This window comes from Rhipicephalus microplus, chromosome X (assembly GCF_043290135.1).
Source record: "Rhipicephalus microplus isolate Deutch F79 chromosome X, USDA_Rmic, whole genome shotgun sequence".
Classification (NCBI taxonomy): Eukaryota; Metazoa; Arthropoda; class Arachnida; order Ixodida; family Ixodidae; genus Rhipicephalus; species Rhipicephalus microplus.
Window position 1 is genome coordinate 377,076,424 of NC_134710.1, and position 24,068 is coordinate 377,100,491.

Below are 24,068 nucleotides of genomic sequence, written 5' to 3' on the forward strand. Positions count from 1 at the left end.
ATTTTCATCTGGTCATTTTTTTGCGCTGTACTTTTCATTAAATTCTGAACAGCCATCGACTTTTCTAACAGCTACAAGGCAAAAACAAAAATGCATTCACGCGCCAAGGTAGATAAGCGATACCACTGCAGCGTTTCTAACGACAAGTTTCTGAAAATAAACGAGTTTGAATCCGCAGCTTTCTCGAAGCAGGGCATCTAGCAATTAATTTCACTTTGCTATAACCATGTCATTTATGGTAGGACACTCTGTGTTGCATTTAAATTAAGAAAACGGAGAGAAAAAGCAAAAGTTACCGAAGATGTGTGTAGAGTGCCACGATGCTACCGCTGCCTACCATCGTAAAAGTATGGACATAACTTGACCTCGTCCCCAGCATATTTGTCGAATCGGAGACGTGTACACAAGTGCGTGTGTTGTGCTGTCCTGTTCTGTGGTGTTGCCAATTTAGCGCGTTCCTAAGCACTCCCACACAATATGGCGGTGCTTCTGAACGTTTCGCCACCTTGTACGACGGAACGTTGGCATCGAGGCACTCTTAGTCAGTGGAAACTGCAGCGCCACATTTCCCTCGAGTGATTTTCGAAGGAAACTCTATGCCTCTCGGGGCGGGCGCTCCTGTTTGTATTTTCGCATCATGTGTTGTAAGAAAAAAAATGAGGTAAGAGAGGCAGCCATCAAGCTCACATGCTTTTCCAGTGACGCAAGCGAATGCGACCCATGCCACGGCAAAGGCCCACACAGAGCGATGCACAGCTGCGTAGAGTGCGGCCTGTGCGGTATCCACGCCATCACCGCAGTTCCATCGGTAGGCACCAAACACCACCGCCACGGCGCAGAGAAAAGAGCAGACCCAGCCCAATGTTCGCAGGATCTGCGATGGCAAGGGAATTGCGGCTCGTGCTCTTCATCAGGACTAAGAAAGTTGACGATCGCGAGCGAAGCCGAAAATCTTGTTGTATTCGCGTCTCACATTTGCGGGGCTGCACGATGAAAGTGAGACGGACTGTTGCTACACTTGAGAACGCGGTGTAGCTGAATCGTTCCCGCACTTAGATTCAGAATTTGCCTTCCGTGGCTGTTCGCTTTTCTGTGCGCCAAGAAAAGAGCTTTCCTATATGTTGAAGAGATAATAATCGTCCTTAAACGTTAAAAGAGTCTGTACTCAACACAGAAGGCGTTGAGAACGTTGTTATGCTTCTTAAAGAGAAGTGTGCTCCGAGACAGACTTATGAACAGTGTTTTAATCTACGTTCTCTATTTCTTTTTCGCTTTTTATTGCGTCCCTTTTTTATTCTAGTTCATTCCCCCTCTTCCCAGAGAACGATAGCCAGCTGGTCTAAGAAGGACTAACCTCCATGTCGCTCCAACTGTTTTTTTCCTCCTCCTACTCCTCCTCATGCCACTAGCTACATTGCGTGCGAATCACATTCAGGAACTCCAGGTTAAGTTCTAGATGCCCTCTTATCAAAGTTAAAGTTGCTAGGCTCAGGGCAAGTGATGATCAGTGATGCGGCACGGCTTCATTGCATTACATTGCGGAGTGTTGCTGCCATGTGCCTGCATTCGCTCAGCTTATAACGTCACCAAGAGAAGCCCACATTACCCTAATTCGTGAACCACTGTGTATGAATATTTGCCTGATCCCGTGACCACACGATCATGCCCTCACCTTCGCATGCACTTCACGGGATTGGTGCTGGAAGTTCGGGGGGCTTTCCCGGTAGGCAGGAAACAAGTGCGCACCGGATAAACAAAAAAAGTGCACGTTCAGTTTTCTTTGCGTCTAACTGATTATTTCTTTCTAGTGAGGGCAGAAAGTCGTGCAAGTTCTCTCACAGCCCCACAGTAGAGGGGAAAAAGTTGGGCTAGTCGTTATATTTGCATGGTTAACGTAGTGCTGAAAGTCGAAGACCTCGAACCAGAAGACGAGCGCTCGTCCTGTAATTTCTGTTCTACGTCTTCGACTACGAGTGGTGCTTCAACCATACATCTTTATCCTGCCAACTGCTGCGAAGATAAGCTGGTACACAATGGTGACATCATTATACGGGTGCGTATTATCGCGCTAGGCTTTCTATCTTATTGCAGCTGTTAGTCAAAGGACGCTATTCCTAGCTCATATCTTACCCTTTGAAGAGGTTGAAAGTAATTAAGCACGGAAGAGTTAAGCTTGCTTCTTGGCACACAGCCACGCGCAAATTACGTCAAATACATGTCTGGCGTCTCACATGTTTGTTCTTATACTTAGAAACTGGTCATCAACATCTTGTGGTTCACATGTAGACAAGGTCGGTGTGAACATGGCCGCAACACTTCATCACAAAAGCAGTGATGTAGCACAATATTATTTACCACTCGAAGGTAATCAAGGGAATCTTCTTGGTTACTCAGGAGCAAATCACTTAAAGAAAGGGAATTACAGACAAGGTGAGACAATTGCATCAGCGTGCGTTACATATCAAACGCGACACATGAGCAAGAAAGCACTTTCGTTTACTATAAGGTTGTCGTCTTTGAGCTTGAGACTTAAGTACGAACGAAAAGACGGGCAGTAACAGTGGGTCGGTAAGCAAAGGCAGTAATTGAGCTGCGACATTGACCCACTAGCTGCTGTAGACTGAATCTAAAAACAAAAGAGTTTGCGTGAACTAGCTCAAATGGCAATCATGAATATAATAAAACAAAATTAGGTATTTATTCTCTAAAGACAAGCCTTTATTATACACGATGTACATTACAAAATAGCCTGGTAGGCACTGGACAACTGAGGAAATGATGACGTTTTACCTGGTTAAAGTTGAAATGTAGAGGTACGCACTCTGCAACTCGATGACGTCTTACCGGGTTGAGCGTGACAACGGGTTTTCGCGTGACGATGCAGGCGAGACCGATGCCGATGCAGAAGGGGCCTAAGTGAGCCCAGGGTTTTTGGTACATGATGTCTTCCATCATGAGCCGCGAGCTGTTGGTTAGAGAAGAAAAAAAATTAGAAAATGATGTGCCACCCTATTACGTTTCTAATAAAAAATGAACACTTCTGAAAAAAACAGACTGCGACGTCTTATGTGCAAAATAATGTACACAAGATTGTTCGGCTGACTGATTCATTGCATAATAAATTAGTGAACATTGAAGGGCATAAAAAATAACAGAGAAATTTATTATCTGCGAGTATAAGAAGACAAAATACGTTTTCAGGAGAACTCACGGGCACAGGGGAGCTACACATATTCTGGGTGTGGCTCATTTCAAGAACGAAAAAAAGTATCTCGCATCTTTGAATAGACTATTTTTTGTAAAGAAAAATAATTACAAGCTCATCATTACAATTTTACAAGCAGCATCATACGGGAAATAGGATGAACTGCAATTTCATCCAGAATAACAAAACTAAAGCATCCGATGAGGTCTTTTCGATGAGGAAACATAATGGGGAAACATAATTTGTTGTCTATATTTATAGAAAAGATCTTAAATGGTGTGCTTTCAAATAGATGTAGGAAGATTCGCCGAAGTGAATATACTTGGCCAATTGTTTCTACATGACATGCAAAACATTTGACAGCCATAAAATGTGCAGTCGTCGTCTCTTTTCTTTTGAATCTGCGGTCTCTACGTCAGCAGACAAGATCATAGCCTCGTGAATTTTCCTAATTAGTTACAGATCTTGGCTGCCTACGAGCCCTTAGCGACTATTGGTTGTGGGCCACTATACACCAAGAACAACACTTTGAATATGACTCAAGCAAGGTTCTTGAGCATTGATTTCATTTCAAAGCATCTTCCGTGTAACGAGGCAGGCCTGTAGGCAACAGATGCAATCCGCAGATTTTGTGGTAAGGTATAGCTCTGTTTTTCTTTCCTGTTCATTTCTAGTGTTTTTTACCTCAGTTTTTAACATTATGTGCAAGGAAACCAAACACTTGTGGGCGTATATCACCTCTCAGAATGAGTACACTTTTCTTGCTGAGAGTTTTCACAGATACAATCATAAAACTTCAAAAATGCGAAGCAAAAAGAAATAAGAATGTATCACTATCTCTTTTTCGCCTTTTGTCATTCTAAATTGCCTGCACAAAGCTTAATAATTTCACAAAGAGGAAACACAAAAGATTCAGTTTGCGTCATGCCATGCTCCGACGCTGTGATGCCGTTCAACCGCATTGCTACGGATGTCCTTATGTACAGTTCATGCCAAACCTCAGGCATGCACTTTTTCCGAAACCTTGTACCTTGCGTGTCGGTGACATCACCTGCAACACTGCTGAACTCACTTGATGTCAGCCTGCGCGAAGAGAACGGTTGGTGGCAGCTTGTAGGTGGCTGTCAGCACGCCCATAGAGATAATGCCCACGGCCACCAGAGAGGCGTTCAGTACCACACCCAAAAAGAAGCGCCTGCAATGCAACAAATAAATGTAAGTGAACGTATTATAACACATAAAAAGCCATGTGCGAGTTTTAGCTTCAGAAGGTGGTTCCGTAGTAAGGAACATGCTGCCCCCCCCCCCAACAGCATGTTCGCAATAAGGTAGGGGTTTTCAGACGTCATACTGCATGATATATATTTTGTTCATTATGGCCACTTGCTCAAGTTAATAATTTGTTCCTTCGTATAACGTAACACATTACGACGCAGGAATTCGTCCGAGGTTGTTCAGCGAAATTGTACTCCCGCGGCGCCGTTTCCTGTTACAAGCGAACTCAACTTGGAGTCTGAAAATTTATCCTTAAATACTCTCATTACAAAACTAACAGGTGAGGTACCTTAAACTGTATGGAATGTATCGCGCCGCGAGATGAAAGTTCAGTGTTAGGGGCATCAGCCACGAATAGTGTTGTTATTTCCTGTCTGCATGGAAGAAAGCGTTCTGTGTTTATCGCATCACTGCCGCACAATATTTTACTGAATCCCCATCGGCGTACAAGGCACTTTATGTGCTTCCCGTTATGCCTAAAACCATTGGATTTGCTTTAAGCACGCAGGCAAGTGCTGTCTTGCCAGTCGAATTCCCTGTTTCTACTTAATTGATATCAAATTTTGCAAAAAAATAGTTTTTATTTAGGGGGATGTTGTTATTCCTGAGTCGAGTAGTTTTGATGATTTTTGCGCTGTATTGAGTCTCAGTGTTGATACGGTAACGTTTTCAGCCTGCAGATAAATGTCAAGTTAAAGAGACACCAAAGAGTAAAATAATTTTTCACGTATGAACGAAGTAAATTTTCGCATTTACGAACTCTTTTATAAGCCGCTGTGGTACCTCAGTGGTTAGAGCATCGAACGCGTTATTCGAATTCTTTTAATGTGACACAACGCTTGGAAGCGAGAAAAAGTGCGAAAAGAGTATACGGGTGGAGACGCCACCTTGATATACCCGCATCAAACATCGTGAAGTCATAAACTTTCGAAGTGTCTGCCGTAGGTTCTAATCAATAAAATTAAATTAGATTGTCATCGCTTGTGCCATAGACCTAGCATACGATGTTATAGAATATTTCATTGAGCCAATGTGGCGAAAATACGAAAAATACTTTTTGTAATGTATGGCGTTACGCGCAGAGATTTTGGCGCGAACTTTTAAAATGAAGCTTCGACCTTAATTTTTTTCCTTTACCTTATACCGGAGAAACATTCGGCATCAGAGTTTGCAGTTTGTAAATCAAAATGAAATCTTCGTTTCTCTTGAGTGTCCCTTTGGTTATCTATTTGGTCAAAGGCGAACGCCTGTAAACCAAATAGATGCCGTAAATCAAGCTTCTCCGCACAAGGGCTATTGCTGTGGAGAAGCAGGCGGTTCAAATTAACTTCCTAAAAAGCTATTAGCAGGCGGTCCAATTAGCTTCCAGATGCTTTTGTCGAAATATCTCATGTTTTTTAATAAACGCGTCTGGCGTATACTGGCAATACTGGTATGTCCCTACGCCAATTGTAATATTTCTGTCGAAGACGACGACGTGTACTGCGCTAATCTTTTTAAATACTTGCTATTGAAGTATTGATGAAGGTTACCTCCCAAGCAAACAGCCTGAAGGTAGAACCGCGGTTAGAATTGGTTGCGCGTCAGTGAATTCACTTTCATTTACTTTGTGCCGTAAGCTTGGGAAGGCATGTCAGCCGTTGGCAGGCTGCATTGCTTCAGTTGCACTCGGTCGAAGCATGTACGACCAGATTTGCCGTGAACGCAGACATTACGGCGTCAGCATGGTACCCCGCGTAGTTCTGCAGTGCCAGAGATGGCGTAGCGTTTCGTTTTACTGTTAACTCAGGAAAAAAAACCAACCGCCACGGGGGCAACAACAGGAGTGGGATTATAAACGTCACTGCGACGGCCCTCTTATTTCTTCCCGGCACTGGCAGTCGGTGCATAATTGGGCCTCTTCCTAGACCGAGAGTGGCACGGTGACTCCTCACTTCGATTCAGCTGAAGTGCACCCGCATTCTTTGTTCACGCATGCGCTTTCGAGGCAGCGCGCGTTGGGAATACCCAGAGGTAACCGACAACCTTTTGCGCCGGTCGGCTTAGCTCCGGTAGCTCTCGTAAGTGGGTGGGCGGGCAACACGTGAGAGCGAGGCTGATGTCGCGATGATCGGACGCCCAGGCGTCGATTTGGTGCGTTTGGTCACAGTGGCATATTTTCGACTACTCCCGCGCTATGGAGCTCTTAAGTGGAACCACGGGCGGTCAGTGAGCGGTTCCTCTTACAGCGCAGAGGGGACAAACAGATTATTGCCTCGTCGTGAAGAAGTTGACGTGTTACAGTGAAGTCGTCCTATGGTCGCAATACCCAGTACGTCTAGCTTTGTCTTGATAATTGCGCACCGCGGAGCTTGCCCTTGCTTCTACGACTTCTTATAACTTTTTGTTATTTACATTTTTGTTTATGTGTTATTTGGGTAGAGGACATGAGCCGCCACGTGCACGAAGGTGGCGTCTTTGTGACGGGGTTTTTGATCGATAAAGTTCAGTGTCCTATCAGTGGAGAAGCAGGTGACGATTCACCGAGAGTTGTGGAAGGGCGGAGCACTGAGGAGATAAGAAGGGGCCCCGAAGTTCCACCAAGTGTTCTCAACGGGGCTTGAAGTGTTAGGCACCGTCGACTCTGCTGAATACCATAGGGTCGCCCTACGGAAGACGGTTCATTTTCAAAGGTTTTTTTTTTCTTTTTTTTTTGTAACTTTGATGTTCGTACTTATGTAACTTCTGCACATTCTGTAAATACAAGTTTTCTCGGCCTATTAGAACTTCTCCAGCGTTTCTACTTCATCTTCAATCGACCAGCAAGTCAATCGCCGCTATTGAAATAGTGGTGGCACGTTTCGTTTCCCCCTTTGCTATACCTTCTCGGGGGGTGCGTTTCAGGCGCCGAGTCGTTAGAGTTCGTTTCTATAACATCGCAAAGAACCTGGATTTTACAGACGCAGTTGACAGGATTGGCTTGCGGTTATGGAAGATTGGAAGAAGCTGGGCGAAACTACATACTAAGAAGTTACAGGACACTGCAGCAAGTAGCTGCGGCAGCTCGATGCTGCATATTGTCTTGTCTTCTCGGAAGACAGCGAGGAGCGACTGGCCCAATGGCGAATTCTATTTGGAGAGCAGGAACACTCAAAAGCACGCTTAAAGTGCTCTCTTCAGAGCCGGCATATTCCAGCGGCTGAACAGTTGCAGGAGCACTGTCATCCATTGGTAGAGCGAGAGTGCTCTTGCTGCGCCGAGAGCAGCCAGGAGCAGTTGGCAGTTGCTGTCGTCTAAAAAGCGGAGTAGGTGTAGTCCGATGAGTCACGTGGTCCTTGAACGTGGCAGCCTCCAAATTTTTTCTTCAGCCGGCGAGCGCGGCGGCAATGGTAGCAACAGTGCGTAGTTTGACAACGCTGTTTTGTATGGATGGCAACGATGAGAGCTGGACGTGTGCCGAATGAGTCATGGCACAAGCATACTAGGTATTAGGATATTGAAGAATATGGGGCTGACCGATTTCACGCGTATTTTGCTGCTGCCCCATAAAGAATATGCCGGGGCTTGGAATGTTTCAGTCACAAGGCCTCTCTAACCGTCACCTTCTCAACTGCCCTCCGGGAACGCGGCGCATGCCACTGGCAGGTTGAGTGGCCCTGCTCTCAGTGCTCTGCCCCCCCCCCCCCCTCCTCAGTGCCCTGCTCTTGTACTCTTGTTCTCTCAATGTAATTCGCCACAAGGTAGCCCTAGGCGGGTCATCACCGGCAGCGACCCACGACTCCACCATCAGGAAACATGGTCGAGTCAAGGCCATTGGAGACCAGAGCAGACAGCGAAACAGAGTGAGTTGCTTCGGCGTCACTTTCTCTCACTTCTGTGTTCGCGTTCAAGCGGAGGGATACGTTGCTTGGTATCGCAGGGGTAAGGAGCTATGCCAGTGCACCGTATTTAACAGGCCGGTTGGATGACTCGAAGTTAATGCGGGGTTGGCCCGCATGGATGAAAGATCTCCATGTCATATTGGCAGAAGAGCACCGCAGAACACTCGAAGTAGAGTGAAAATTGGCATCGCTGGGCATGGCAGCAAGGGACTCATTTGCCACTTCCCCGTGTGGAAAGCCTGTGGTTTTTGACGTAACGCAAAGCAATAAGGTTAAGAAAAAGGGAGCGCAACTTTAAGTTAGCAGAACAGCGCCGCAGGGTGCTCGAATTGGAACTGAAGGGGGCGACGATGAATGCTGCCAGAGTGTTACGCGAGAGTCCGAAGAGGGAAAGGGTACTAAAAATAGTACCTGTGCCTAGTGTGTTGGAAAGTGCAAATCTTCACGAATCCAAAACATTAGTGCACGAATCAGAGAATAGTGAGCTCGCACCGCGAGTAGGCAGTAATCATCCAAATGTTTGAATTATTTCGAAACCTCGCTAGATATAAGGCCCGACACTCTTTAATTAAGGATTAGAACTGTCATTTAAGCAGCCCTTGCTGAAGGGGAAAACACCTTTTTGAGCACCTCTGGACTAGTCTTAAAAATGGGTGGTTTTTAATTAGCTTGAACTCTTCACTACTGTTCTTTGTAAATACGTTAGGAACTGAGTTTTAATAATTATAGACGTCAATGCCAGCCTAAAAGTTTCAAGCAGTAATTATTCTTTTGCAACAGTAAAGCTACGTGAACTTGGAAGTATTTCATTTGAAGTTTTAATCTCTACGTATGGACCAAATTGCATGAACCATCTAGTCCGTCTTTATCAACTTCGTTACTAACGCCTGCTGACACTCGCCATGATGGTAGGGTGGTTATGGCGTTGACCAGAAGGTTGCGGGATCGAATGCCGGCGTCGGCAGCGCGTTTGCGGTGGAGGCGAAAATGCTTGAGGCCCGTGCAGGTAACTTTATGTGCACGCTAAAGAGCCCCCACATGGCCAAAATTTGCGGAAGCCTCCTCTACTACGGCATTCCTTATAACCAAATCATGGTTTTCGCACGTCAAACCCTCACAATTATTAACGCTAGCTGACGAAACGCTATCGCCCGTAAAAGCCACACCCCTCCTACCCGGGAGTGCATCAGATGCTGAAATCATGCACATCGCTTTCAGTGTCGTAGTGCGCTCGCAATTCTCTTGGTCGTACGGGAACTGATATTGGCATTTGCCGGGTAAAATTCACTGCTGTCTCGGGATGCAAGCAATGCGTTATTTATCCTCGTCTCTCTTTCTTCCTTACAAGGCGCTTTATTCTTGCTTTCCGTGAAGAACCAAAGTGATTGATTCAAAACCCACGGATGATGTCATTCATTGAATGGCTGGTTAAGGTGTTCTTTCTACTTATCTAACGACATTTTAAGGCCCCGAACGGGGCGTTTAAGAGTAAGTTGAAACAAGACGCCGTCGTTGTGGCCTCAGCAAGCTTGGCAGGAATAGCTAGGCTTGCAGGCGCATTCATGTTTTATGCACCATAGCCTATTATGCTCCGCTTGTCTCTCTTGCTCTTTAAAGAACGTATGAGGTGACTCATATTCAAGCGTTTTCTGCGTCCTCATTATAGAAGTCTTTGTGCCACGTGGCTAACCATGCTGTACCGTTTTAGGTCTTATGAATGTGAAAATCCCGCGCCGTGACTTCAATGAAGCGCGACACTGACGTTGAAAATTCGCTCGCTCTCGCGTTCGGGTCGAACGCCGACATAGTATTTCGCTGCACGCTATCTCCAAAAGCGACGGCGGGCCGTTTCTGCAACCGCAGCACACCCACGCATGCATTGAATGATAAATATTCCCGTCGCTACACGCGAATGGATACGTGTACACGATCCCTAAATTGCAGCGCTTGCAGTCACAGTGCCACCGCAGTCGCGACGTTCTGCTCAAGTTGCATACTCTGAAAGAGAGCGCTTCGTGGCATACCAGTGAGAAAAAAACAAGAGCAACAACAAACAAGTAAACGAGAATAGGAAAGCGAGATGGAAAGAGCAGTCAGGGAAACGAGAGATGGGTGGTGCGCGGACGTCGCAGTGGACAGCCTAAACCACGAGGCCGGCAGGTCATCAATCAGGGTCTGCTGGCCGGAAGCTTTTACCCGAAGAAAGCGTAGTAGCAGCGCGCGAGAACAACGCGTTATTCCGAGTCACTCGTTCGTTGGAGTCAACAGGATTATGCGTTTGCCAGGCACGCACCCATAATGCTTTGCAACAAAGTTTAAGTTGATTCAAATAATAATAATAATAATAATAATAATAATAATAATAATAATAATAATAATAATAATAATAATAATAATAATAATAATAATAATAATAATTAATAATAAGTGGGATTGAACGTCCCGAAACCATATGATTACGATGAGTGTCTCAGTGGAGGGCACCTGAAATTTTGACCATTTGGTATTCTTTAAAGCGCACCTAAATCTAAGTACGCGGGCCTCAGGCATTTACACTCTATCTAAATAAACCTTTGCAAGCGTAGATAGTCGCGGATGTTAAATGGCACTGATATCGACCAGAGCATAAGAAGAAAGCGTGGATCATGTTTGCGCCGATTCATCAGGAAAGCTGCAACCGAAAACGCATATCTGCGTACACGATGATAGACTGTCATGGTGAAGGAAGCGCCACGAATCAGTGCCATTTCCGCTATAGAATGCGCGAGTCACGTGTTTCCGTGTTCAAGATTTCATTTTCGACAATTGTAATTATTAAAGTTTGACGTTCGAGAACTATATGCTATCATTGTGAGAGACTCTGTAGTGGAGGGCTTCGGAAATTTTGGCTACCTGGAATTCATTAACGTGCACCTAACTGTAAGCACACGGGTACGTCAAAAATATTCGCCTCCGCCTGAATAATAAATAAGCGACGCCACCGGCGGAACTGCTTCATTTGACGTTGCTGCTCAACAAGCGGGTCAAGCAGATGCTCAGTGCCACCGAAAAGCCACTGGCATAAGCACATCGTAAATTCGAACACCCAAACAGCCGCGGTCTAATTTCGCAGTAGGTATTGTACTTGGGGGTGATTTGTTTGTCTATTTAATTCTTAACTTTCACAATACTCGACAAAAATGGCAGTAGAACACCTAAACTGTAAACCGGTGTTAAACAAAGAACGGTTATCGATAGTGATAGAACATAAGCAAGCAGATAATCAACGCGAGCCTTTGGTTGGTGATCAAGAAAAATGTCGATTCCCAAGGCATGTTTTTTTTTTAAAGAACTTAAGGTTGTGGAGATTTCATGATGTGGCTAATAATGAGATGCGTGTAGTAGCCTGCACATGTAGTAATAATAGGTAATATAATCATTGATATGTGGGGTTTAACGTCCCAAAACCAACATATGATTATGAGAGACGCCGTAGTGGAGAGCTTCGGAAATTTCGACCACCTGGGGTTCTTTAACGTGCACCCAAATCTGAGCACACGGACCTACAACATTTCCGCCTCCATCGAAAATGCAGCCGCCGCAGCCGGGATTCGAGCACGCGACCTGCGGGTCAGCAGCCGAGTACCTTAGCCCCTAGACCACCACGGCCGGGCAAAACTATAGGTATAGTAAGATGCGGCGAATAGGATTCTCTTCATTTATTCGTGTGACCAAATTTCGTATCCAAACTGCTTTACTTGGACTCGGACCATATCTACGAGACATAAACCTTACATACACTGACACACTCTAAACTAGCGTTCAAGTAAATAAGTGCATTAGGTTGAATTCTTCTCGGGCTCGGATGCATTTGCTCTCAGCCCATGTGATTTCTGGCGGCACTATGCACACACACGTAACATCCACACAGCACCGACGCAAGCAGACACGCTCGCGTCTCTCTTCCTCTTTCTTCGCTTAGTGGTGAGTCTAATGGTACATATTCAAGAGGTCATTTTCAGCGCTTCAGAGAGCTTTGGTGAGACACTTCACATTTAGCTAATTGAAATAGGATGCTCTGAACACACTCCGTGGCTTGTTTACATAGCGCCACGCTCCAGATCAGAGTTCATAGTAGTCTGAGTCACTCTCACCTTGGATCCCGGAGGGAGGCCAAGATCGGGTGAACTTTTGGTCACCTGACTCTTGTACATCCTGTTGTTAACGTGGCATCAATAGCGACGACATGCGCAGCGGTTCCTGTCAACCAGCGCATTTTGCTTGTTTGAGACCGAAGGGGCGCTGGCGTATTTCCTCTCCGGCCTCCGATTCCAATGTTGAAAGGCTGAACTTTCGGCTTTTACACAATTTTCTGTGGTTCGGATAAAGAGCGGATTTTACATTGTTGGAACTGGGTTCAAACTACGGTAGCTACCAGTTGAATGCACGGTCAGCTACAACAGTTTATGAACGAGACACACGAAAAAGCTGAACATGCCCACGGCTTTTGCCAGCAGCCTTGAAATTAAATTTAGGAGCCATTTCTAAAACACGTTATGTGCTGTTCAGAATACAGTACCAAGTTGCTGGAAAATTCACTTTTCGACGGGCCTAGAAATTTCAGAGCTTTTGCCGCTGAATGTACCATAAATGCCTAGTGGGCACCACTCTTGAGTTTACCTGAGCGATCCTTTCGAAAGCCTTGGTTGGCGTAAAATAAGAATTTATGCATCGTAATAGCGAACGGCTCATTCCGCTTCTCACTCGGGCTGAGGGCCACTCTGACTATTGGCCAGAAACGAAGTTACTGGCCAATAAAGAAACGATTTGTCTGCTGCGGTCTTATCTCGTATCTAAGCTGGTAAACTGCTATCTCGCCTGAACATTGAAGCGGGACCGGCCACGTGAGTCACTACTACGACTGCCTTCCCGAAGTGTCGGTACGATGGCTCACCTTTGCAGGACGAATATGACGACGCTACCGACGAGGCACAACTGGATGAGCACTGCAAAGTACCAGGTGATCTCCAGGCACTGCGGAAACGTTAGAACAATGAAAAATTATAACGTCAATGTACAATCACGACAAAAAATTGTGTATGAGCACGTCTGGTCTGTCTATCTCACGTCTATTGTTTATTGTACTACTTGCAATGGCGTAGCCAGGGGGTGGCACACCAGCTTCATGCCCCTACCCCCCTTCACGAATTTTTCCCCATGGCATAAGAGAGATAAGGGTCATTTGAAGGAGCTGTTCTCCTCCTTCCGAATTCAAGGTGCTCTCTTCCCCCAGAAAAACTCTGCCTATGCTCCTGATTACGTTTTCTTATTAATGAGACATATTTTGCATCTTGCGGTTTCAGTACGTAGGATCATATCTCGCTTTTTCTTTGTAGCTGCCATGTCTGCAATGGTGCGACCACTTCTCAAGCTTTTAGTACGATACTCTGATAATATAACCATTTTAACGCGTACACTATTTTTACTCATTAGAAAATGCGACGAATAATTTCAGCTCCAAGTACAACCAGTTTTATTTTTACCTTGTTTTCTCGGGATGGGAGCGGTTGAGCGATTATGTGTTTGAATACAGCAGATTGATCTTCTGGATCCGAGCACATTCTCTAATTCTCTACGTGCAACAGCTAGATCTACATAGACATTACGTCCCAATTTACCCAACTATAACTTGACCAAGATTGTAACGAATCTGATTATAATCAAATTGAAATAAAATGACACAAGATGATTCTCAACTTAGACATTCTGTATGTCATACCATGTGTTACTTAACGAGCTCCGTGTATTTAAAAAAATGTATGAAAAGATGCGCGATCTTCGGCATTACGCCACCTTCATTGTATTGTCACAGTGGCCATTGAGTTTCAGACGTGCACACATTCAATCACTCGTTTTAGACAAACACGTTGCTGCCACTGTAGACACTTTGTAGAAGCCGAAGCTGTGCTGCACAAAAAGCCATCTGAGCAACGCTTCCCGTAACCTATCCTCGACTCCCACGATAAAGAAAATCGGCAACGCGCTTTATCGACGGCAAGTCAGAGTCTTAGCGTATGGTATCAATTTCCTTACTTTAGAGATTTCAAGGTAGTTCATTGGTGTATGGTTCTTCTATCACACAGCGGAGTTTGTGGGAAAGTGTCACAACCATCAGCTTTGGTGGGAAAAAATAAGTGCGTTTAACCCATGGACACTGTATAGTATAGCTGGTTCAACCACGCATGCATTACCCTACGGCTACACTTAAGGACCACTCACCAGGCCTCATACCAAATTTTAGTTCGACAGTGGAAGTTGTTGTTTGTCCGATTAGGAACATTTTGTCACAAAAATGTTTTTGAATCGGTTCATCACGAGAGAAAACAGGTATTTTGAAGCTGTGCGAAACGAGGATGAGAGGAGTCGAGCTCAAAACCCTTGCCGCTCTTCTGCATAGCCTTTGCAAGCCAAATTTCTTCGCCATGCTCTCCGGCATCGGGCCAAGAGGTGACGTGCGCATGATGTGAACAAACGAGTCCAACCCCGGAGCACGCGAGCGGCGTTGCTTTGTTGACAAATGTTATTTTGTGGTCTTCTGCCTGTCTCTGCGGAATCGTTTGGAAACGCTGGCTTAGACGCGGTAGAATAGATGAGCACAATGCGTGTGCGAATGCGTAGGAGTGTTCCACTACAGTGTCTGTATATTTCTAAACACTGTAGTTCCACGGTGGTCATCTGCTGCTCCATGCGCTGACCACGGGGACACACACATGCGAAACGCCGACACATTAGCCCCGCATCTCGTTGCAATTCGCGGGAGAAAAATAGAAAAAAAAAAAGACGGTCACATTCTCTTATTGCGTCTCATTATTTATCTAGAGTTTTCTTGATCTTTTCAAGCAACAAATTACATAAACGACGCATTCTCTTTTAAATAATTTTCGCCATGTCACGTGCCACTGTTTGCAACGTCAGAGCAGAGTCGTCTACGTAGAGGACCAACGTCACTACATTGCCGTGTACGTAGTGCCATCCATACGCGCGCGTCATGCCCTCATTCTCTAGGCGCGCGCCGGCAGAGGGGATGGGGAGCAGCGTTCATCTTGAAATTTGACCCATTTCCGCAGTGCGTAGCGTTGCAAATTTGGCAGACGTTATCATGAACGCCTCCTCTATGCGTTGAGCTTGTCAGCTTAAAATTGTCAAACCAGGTGAGTGGCCCTTTAATGCAAAACAAAAGTATGCGTGCTAGTGACCGTGAAAAGGTGGACACCACCTATGCATATCTTAATTATCAAGTGTGCTATTACTGCTGGTGCATTGTATTGTTGGATTTTTTGGTACCACTTTTGGCTTTTAGATAGACTTATATGTGGGGTTTAACGTTCCAAAACCACCATATAATTATGACTTTATGAGAGACGCCGTAGTAGAGGACTCCAGAAATTTCGACCACCTGGGGTTCTTTAACGTGCTCCCAAATCTGAGCACACAGGCCTGCAACATTTCGGCCTCCATCGGAAATGCCGCGTCCTCAGCCGGGATTCGATCCCGCAATCTGCGGGTTAGCTGCCGAGTATCTTAGCCACTAGACCGCCGTGGCGGGGCCACTTCTGGCTTTTGTTGCCTGTAGTCTTCTTTTTCTTTTTTCTTCTTCAAATGGCTTCATTTTATAACCTTCTCTTTCTCTTCCCTCCTTCATAAAGAGATGGCAGGCGTCGTGCCTACTCAGCGCGAGTTGTGAGCCGCCTTCCTTCCTACAACCCTATGCGTTCCCGGTAAGCCGTAGGTCACGGGATCAAATCCCGGCTGCAGGGGCCACCTTTCCAAAATAGGTGAGAATGGTCAGTGCCCGTACGCTCAGACTTAGGCTCACGTTAAAAAAATCCTGACATGTCTAAATGTCCTGAGCCCTTCATTCGGCGTCTCGCATAATCATATGGTCGTTTTGGGACGTTAAGCCCCACTGATTATTGATTATGCGTTTTCGGTACAACATGTGTCGTTCAAAATCATACGACCTATCACAGCTGCGGTGAACGGCTTCGGTGAATTATTGTAACGTGGTGTCACGATCATCGCAAAGCGAACGGCACTCGTTACATCGACGCTTGAAGAGTGCACGGCATGAGTGTTTTTCGCGCACCGCAAACCATGCAATAGCGATGGTACCAAGATGGATGAGTGGTGCCGTCAGCCGATTGCTTGCGTTTGCTCATTCCGCCACTTGATCTGCCCTCGATCGGGCGTGGATATTGTGTGACATCGAGAAACTTGCGTACGAGCAAGCTTTTCGATGCAGCCCTGTTACGTGTACCTCGTCTTTTCCACAGTGAGCGCGCCACTGACGCATTCAGGAAGGCTTATAACCTCGAAAAAATATACGCTTCATAAATGCCGCTAAAACAACATAAAAGTACTGGAAAGCCAAATTGACTCAAGTTTGTGTGTGTGTCTATGCCCATGTTTCCTCGTACCTTTATTCGAAATCATGTCTAGTAAGAGCAACTAATTAAGAATTGAATAATTTATTCTGGCTTCTATAACCAGGTACTTATAAGTTGTTGCACTGTGGTATCCATAACTATGCCGATTATATTTAATAAATTGTAGCAGAGAGATGGAAGTGCGGTTTTCGGTGACTTACGGCGTGGGAACTGCTTATGACAGCGCTTCCTCTGTGCAAAAAAAAAAGAGAGAGGAAGACTAAACATAACAAGTATGCCCATCAAGTATTAGGGTGCATGCATTAACGTTTTACAGCGTCATGTACCGTAGCTCACGAATGTGCACAACAGAGATTTTTACCGCACCGCTCGCGTTGTTTGGGCTCATCCACGCGCACCTGCTCTGAACACATTTCTCGAGCGTAGGTTGTAATAAGTTACAGATTGTGACGGTGGTAGCCGCGATGTAGTACGTGAATATCCTGGCACCGGTGAGCGAACAGAAAGGTGGCTCTCGATCCAAGGGGCCCCTGGAAAATGCGTGCTGGTGTTCTCCGTTTTCTCATACTTGACGCTTTTTCGCTCGTCGGCTTGTCGGTGGACGGTCGTTTCTGGTATGGCCATCTTGTATTTTTTTCAAAATCAAGAACACTTGACATTTCACGTTGTCACACTACTGTTGTCTGCATATAAATGCATGGCCGTCTTTGCTTCCTGTAGCAACTGAACTGTTGCTGTAAGAACGTCGTTGAAAGTTCCCTTCCCGGCATCTAGGAAGAAAAGTTAGAATAGAGCATTACGGAATAAGAAAGAAAGAAAGAAGGAAAGAAAGAAAGAAAGAAAGAAGGAAGAAAAGAGTGAATGAAAGAAGTAACCAAAGAAGGAAAGAAAGAAAAAACTGTCCTCAATATTCTTCTCACCTGGCTGCCTTGAAAGCTTATAAGCCCGGCTGCATACGAACTATAGTGAGAAAAAGTTTACACTCAATGTTCGTGGCATGTAAAGTACCAGCTCCGCGTGTCCTCTAACTGTACTTTCTGGTCATTTTTAAAGCGAATCTTCATTTTACAAGCTTCTTGGACTTTTCTGAACGTGCAACTATGCGCTGTTGTCTTACGTATATGGTCAAAGAGTGGAGCTGTAGTTGCTTTCGTTTTCTAGAATTATACCGCTGTTTTCTAAGCGTTAGGTCCACGCCTATTGCATTGACGCCAATTACCAGTCTGATACGGTTGCCATGTCACATTGGGAAATCGTGAATACATATGCGTGCGCAAGTTTATATTAGGCCAACAATGCATGAATAAAGCCGGCAAATATAGCCTCCCTCACCGCTTTCACCTCTGTCCTACGAGGACGTTAATGAATTACATCACCACCTTTATACCCCGTGGAAATGGTTGACAGGCGTAGGTGAAAGGGGTGGCCCCACTGTTTATTACTGGCTCTATCAAACTACTGTTATAATCTGTGAATGTGCACGTGCTACTCAGTGAGGCTCTGTAGTGCTCGCTTTGCGTGGACAGCGATTTTTGATTGATTGAGTGATATGTGGGGTTGAACGTCCCAAAACCACTATATGATTATGAGAGACGCCGTAGCGGAGAGCTCCGGAAATTTCGACCACCTGGGGTTCTTTACCGTGCACCCAAATCTGAGCACACGGGCCTACAACATTTCCGCCTCCATCAGAAATGCAGCCGCCGCAGCCGGGATACGAACCCAGCGATTTTTGATGAAAAGTATACAACTATACAGAAAATCTATCTTGAATGCGGTGAATGCGCCTTTAAAGTTTTTTATTTGAGCAGCATATGCGTCTTGAACATCGACAACAACATGCATCGTCTTGTCTGTCTTCAGGAGCCATGTGCGCTACCTTGAGGAGCCATACGAGAAGCGTTCGTGTCTTTGCCACATCCATCGTTTCGCGACGGCTCTGAGTTGTGGTGGTGTTGGTAAAACTTTAGTTCCGAGAAGGCACCCCAAATGCACCCAACTCTTTGTCAAGATATAGAGGGCACCTTCCATAACGAAACTGCCTCCATAGGCTCTCTTACACTTCGTTGGTCTTCTAGAGAGCTCGAAGTGAGTCTTGCAGCTCGCTACTCTTTAGAGCATCGTCCCACTTGTTGGTTGGCTTGTTACGTTGATACCTGCGCTATGGGGCCACCTGCTTACGGACATCCGTTTCGCACCGGCACGTACAACTTTTGCTGTAAGAACATTATCACATGTTCAATAACGCTCAGAGTATGTTAGGGCTACAGGTAAAGTGAAATTATAAGTTATGAGACGCGTTAGTCGCCATTGAGTCTCTCTCAACACGCTGTGACACTCTTGTCGCTTCTACGATGTCTAACGCGTCGCTTCTTGAGAATTACCCCGTTTTATTGTGGCTTAAGTTTTCTCTTGCTCTGAAATATTTACCGTGGTGGCAGAAACGCGTCTTTCTAATAAAATTTACGTTACGTTTTACTTATCCTTTCTGGTTCAATAACTCTTCACGCAAACTGATTCACGGGAGTCATGAAAACCACAAAAATTTTTCTGCATGATAAACAGGCTACTTGGGGAACCATTTCTGCCAATCAGAAAGGGAAAAAAAGATACATACAGTACTATGGATTTCACCGCAGTTCGCACCAACGTAGTGCCAACTTTGCTATGCTTCCTAGCTTTCGGTAGTGTGCTGGAAGTCTCCGGCGGCCTATAAATGCAACGTTGTTGTTTGAATTTCGGGAGCTCGATTAGGTTCGCCCAAGAGAGTACGCATATACCTACGATGTGCGTTGGTCGGCGGCTTCCTGCACACTTCATTGCCGCCTAGCGAGGCGGTTCAAATAGCAGCAAATACGAGACGGAATTTCATATAATGCATATGACTCGTGGTTCTTTCAGTAACATGTTTGCCATCCGGGGGCACATATGGGCATTTTAATATATACCCTTCCTTTAGGCAGTGTCAACAGAACAAGTTTGATATATCTACCCATCGTCACTATGTTGTTCCAGGAGAGGCGCTGACTGTCGTCGCGAATAACGCGAAGCTCTCCGGGTGATTGATTGATTAATCGATTCATTGCTTGATTAGTTTATTGATTGATTGATTGATTGATTGATATGTTGTTTTTAAGGTCCCAAAACCACCATATGATAATGAGAGACGCCGTAGTGGAGGGGCTCCGGGAATTTAAACCACCTCGGGTTCTTTAACGTGCTCTCAAATCTGAGCACATGGGCTTACAGCATTTTAGCGTCCATAGAAACAGAAGCCGCCACAGCCGGAATTCCGTACCGTGTCCATTGAATCAGCAGTGGAGCACCATAGACACTGCTCCACCGAGGCGGACGAGGCTCTCTAGGTGTGTTTGGTGTTTACTGATTCCAGGTGCTAAAGTGCTTTAGTGGCCGTATCTGTACAATGCTTTGCCTGCACCGCGTTAGCACGTAAGCCGCACATTCTACCTTAGTATAAATAGTACTCCACCAATCTTTTCGCCTGCTGTGTCTGTAACACACACTACGTGTGCCATCTCGCTTTGGTATATATTGAACAGCGATCACGCACCTTTTTGCAGTGTCTTTCACATAGGCCTTCACAAGTGCCGTGATTCTTATCTCTTGTTGTACACTGGTTGCATACTGAGAGGAGTGTTAACCGCTGTAGTTCAATCTAAAAGGGGGAGTTGTCTAAGTTCGGATTCTTCTGATCTCTCGAACCTTCCTCGGTACGCAAGTCGAAGTAACGTGGCTCTGACAGGTTCATTCAGTTTGAGTAACTTCATTTGGCCAATTCAGTAAGCTTCAGCTTGACTCGTCGCAGCTGTTGTCCTGCACCCGTTTGTGCACTTGAAGGATGAGGATGTTTGGCTGATATTTTTCGGCATCCTCACTGCTGTATATGAAATGGCAAAATACACGAGAATGATTCAGCTGGTAGATGGAGCTTCTATTCGTTTTAGCGCCCGTCTTCACTGAGCCCATTTTGTTTGCTCGCCGATCGTTTCTATTCGGTAAATATTCGGCAACGGCACCACCAGGTCTTCCCTACACCTGCAGCAAAAGAGCCCGCATGTGTTCAGGGAAAATGACCTAAATGGGGATGCGTACGCCCCGAAGGAATTTGACAGCTTTGGCAGTTAGTTGACGTTGAACCTGCGAATAGCGCGGGCATCGGTGCCACAAGTCCCGTGGGCGTCAAGTACGCATGCAGTGTCGCACACAAATAATTGAGTCGGCTGCAACTCCGGGCACCCTCGTCGTCTACCGAAGCAGCAAAATCATCTCCCCTCCTCTCCCAAACGCATTAGCCACCGAGCAAATGTCGCCCTTCCCCAGAGCGTGCGTGCCTCCAAGCACCTCGAATTCGAGCCATGAAGACATCCAAGCCGTTGGAGATGTAATTCCAAGCGACTAGGTGGCCACGATCTTTTATGATCTGTCGGGAAAAAGTCCAACTTTCTGGCTATGTCGAGAGACTCGATCACCGTCTTCCTCTCAGGATTCCCTGCCACCCGACGCATCCGGGTGAACTTCCAACGCACCCTGGTTGCAGTTAACCCCCACCCCACCACCGATCTAACCGCCCTGCTCCAAGTTCGGATGATCTGCGAGGTTAAGGTCCGGTCTCAGCAACTAGCATGTGTCGGCACGATCTTCGAAGTCGATCCATTCAATCCTTTCGAGGACCTAGCCGCTAACACTGCCTAATCAGTGCGTCTTGTCACCGGTGTGCGCCGATCCAACTGCCTTACCCTCACTTTTGCGGGGACCCCCGTAACCCCGACATCCTTCTGTATAAGCAATTGCTTCTTGTCTGTCCATGCCAGCCCAGGCCCCTACAGTGTTCCCGATGCGGCCGCTTAGGGCATGCAACGGCCACCTGCTCGCGAGACGACCGGTGCCCGCACCGCGGCGTAAAGCACGCCTCAGGAACCTGTGCAGTGGAACGACCACACTGAATTAACTGCAGCGATAAGCTATCCGCAACAGAGCCACGCCGCCCTTTCTGGCAGCTCCGGCGCAAAGCCGTGGTCATCATGGCCTCATCTGACGGAACCGTGGCCCGACGCCAGGCTATGGAACAAGCCAGGACCCTTATGAACAAGCGGGGTAGTACGGTGATTGTGAAGGGCGTTTCGTTCTGGTACGCCCTTACGGGTGGTAAACAGACTTACGTGGCAGCCGCACTTTCACTTCCGCTGTGCCCACCTGCTCCAACGGAGACCCCTGCCGATGACGTGACAGCCCTGTGTCTGCCTCCTGTGTGCGCGCCAGCTCCGCTTGGTAACCAAAAGTACTGGGTGTTGGCTGAGCTAGCTTCGGCCCTACATAATCTCCTGAGGTCCATTTCACATGATTTCCGATTCCACAGATTATGCGCTCCGGCCCACCTCTGCTACGACGCCATCGCACCTTCAAAGTAGCTCTCCGGGGTGGTGCTACTAGCGGAGCCATCTGCATTTACTACGTAAAATACGACGGCGTTTTTCTTCAACTTGCCCGCGTTAAACCATGCGCATCCCTGTTCCCCCAGCTTTATTGGCAAGTTTCCCGGTCGATTTCATGTGTGTGCGGGTGCTCGTGTGCTCGTGCGGGAGACAGGTCGAATGCTTTTTTTCATACTCCTCTCAACTCCGATTCTCTTCTATAATTTTCACTGACATTTCCCCATCCTTCGCGCGGTGTTATTGAGGTGACCTTCAACTGAATAAGGCTGTTACGACGCCGTGCTTATTTTTTTCCCTTTTCCTTTAGCACCTCTATAGGCGAGACCTTCATCGGCACCCCGTCCACTCCACTACGTCTACCACGAGCTGGCATGGTCCGTATGCAACTTTTGAGTGTGAGTTTTTTCAACCTTTATTTCATAATACCCTATATTCTATAATTATTTTGTGCGCTGCGTCGGACGTAGAAACCCAGAAGCGAGAGCACAATCTTATTGTAATTATTTTTTGTCTTCTTTTATTTTCCAACATGTCGTTATTATTTTACATTTCACCCTATATTGACGTGTACCTTTTGCAGTGTTCTTTAAGAGCATAGTTGGTTTTGTAGCTGTTCATTTCAATATTTTCTTCGCGCGTATTTGTGACTTCCTTCTTAGTTGATTCTTGTTAACTGCAGCCATTGCCCTTGCTTTAATTCAACGCTTTGCTTCTTTTTTTTTTTTTACTGTCCGCGTCTGCTGTATCAGTCCGTCGGTCAGACCCAGACATCTTCACGCGTGCAAACCCTGCGCGTGTCGACCAGCCTACACAAAATTTGAAATATCCTACTTCGAGACCTTTTAGGCGTGGCAGGCTGAAGCATAAAGGGGAGGCGTGCGAGTCTGCCGCACGCCGCTGTTAGATCGATGAGGCCACGCTGGAAGTGTTTGACAGCAATTCATAATGCCGCAAGATTATCTTAAGTCACACGCAATAATATTTGGTAAATTTATATGCTCAACACTATTCGCATGATTCTTAACGATTGCCATGAAAGTTTTATCTGTAGTAACCTTTGCAAGGAGCTTGTGACTTGCCAAAAAGTCATTCGATTGGCCTCGTGGGTCATTATCGAGTCAGTCAAACACTAATGGAAAGCGTCCGAACTTGTACGCAGCACTAAAGTGAATTCGAAGAATGAGAAACGCTGTAGCACATGTATGCATCCGAATATTAATCCTACGACAAGACTGCATCTGCTCACAGTGGTGACTTTATATGCTTCGTTACTTTTGTAATTACGAAATACTCTGTAATATTTAAAGGCGCAGTTGCAGATAGGAAGGCAGACAAAACGCTCAGTAACATTGTTCCAATTTTGTAACAATGTTTTGTCAGCCCTTGTGTACCGCCTTCTTTGTCTCTCGCCCCTGAAGTTTGCGCTATATACTTAACAGGTCAATAGAGTAGCAACTAGCCCAAACAAGCACCTTGTTAAGCAGCAACGTCGCACATTTCCTATGCTGTATTTGTAGAACACTTGTGGTTTCTTTGTTTGAAACGCGCAATCAGGTTGCTTTTAGAAAAAATTCGGCTCCTCTGTATCTCTAGAACCTTCCAAAGTTCACATGAGTTTTGATTTTATGCGGTTGTGTTTCTAAGGAATGTCATTGTTTTAAATTGTCTCTGCCACCTTCTTCATGATGGATGTAAATTGAAAAGACGATAGTACATATATTGTGCTTTTGCGATTGCTTTGTGATTGATGGCGACGTTCTTTGCACTGCGCAGAACAAACTAGGCGACAGAGTGTTCGGAAAAGAAGATCCTCGGCCGTGGCCCTACGCGTCAAAGGCTTGAAAAGTGA

General features: G+C 46.0%; 1 protein-coding gene across 1 annotated transcript in view; it reads right to left on the bottom strand.

The window, feature by feature from the left end:
- LOC119161051 (nose resistant to fluoxetine protein 6) overlaps window positions 1–24,068 on the bottom strand; it is a 323,287-nt gene that overhangs the window by 15,394 nt on the left and 283,825 nt on the right. The window contains exons 10-13 of the mRNA XM_037413375.2: window positions 13,274–13,353; window positions 4,278–4,400; window positions 2,845–2,965; window positions 688–874 (exon numbers count right to left, since the gene is read on the bottom strand). Coding sequence (XP_037269272.2) covers window positions 688–874; window positions 2,845–2,965; window positions 4,278–4,400; window positions 13,274–13,353 — 511 coding nt within the window. The remainder of the gene's footprint in view (window positions 1–687; window positions 875–2,844; window positions 2,966–4,277; window positions 4,401–13,273; window positions 13,354–24,068) is intronic.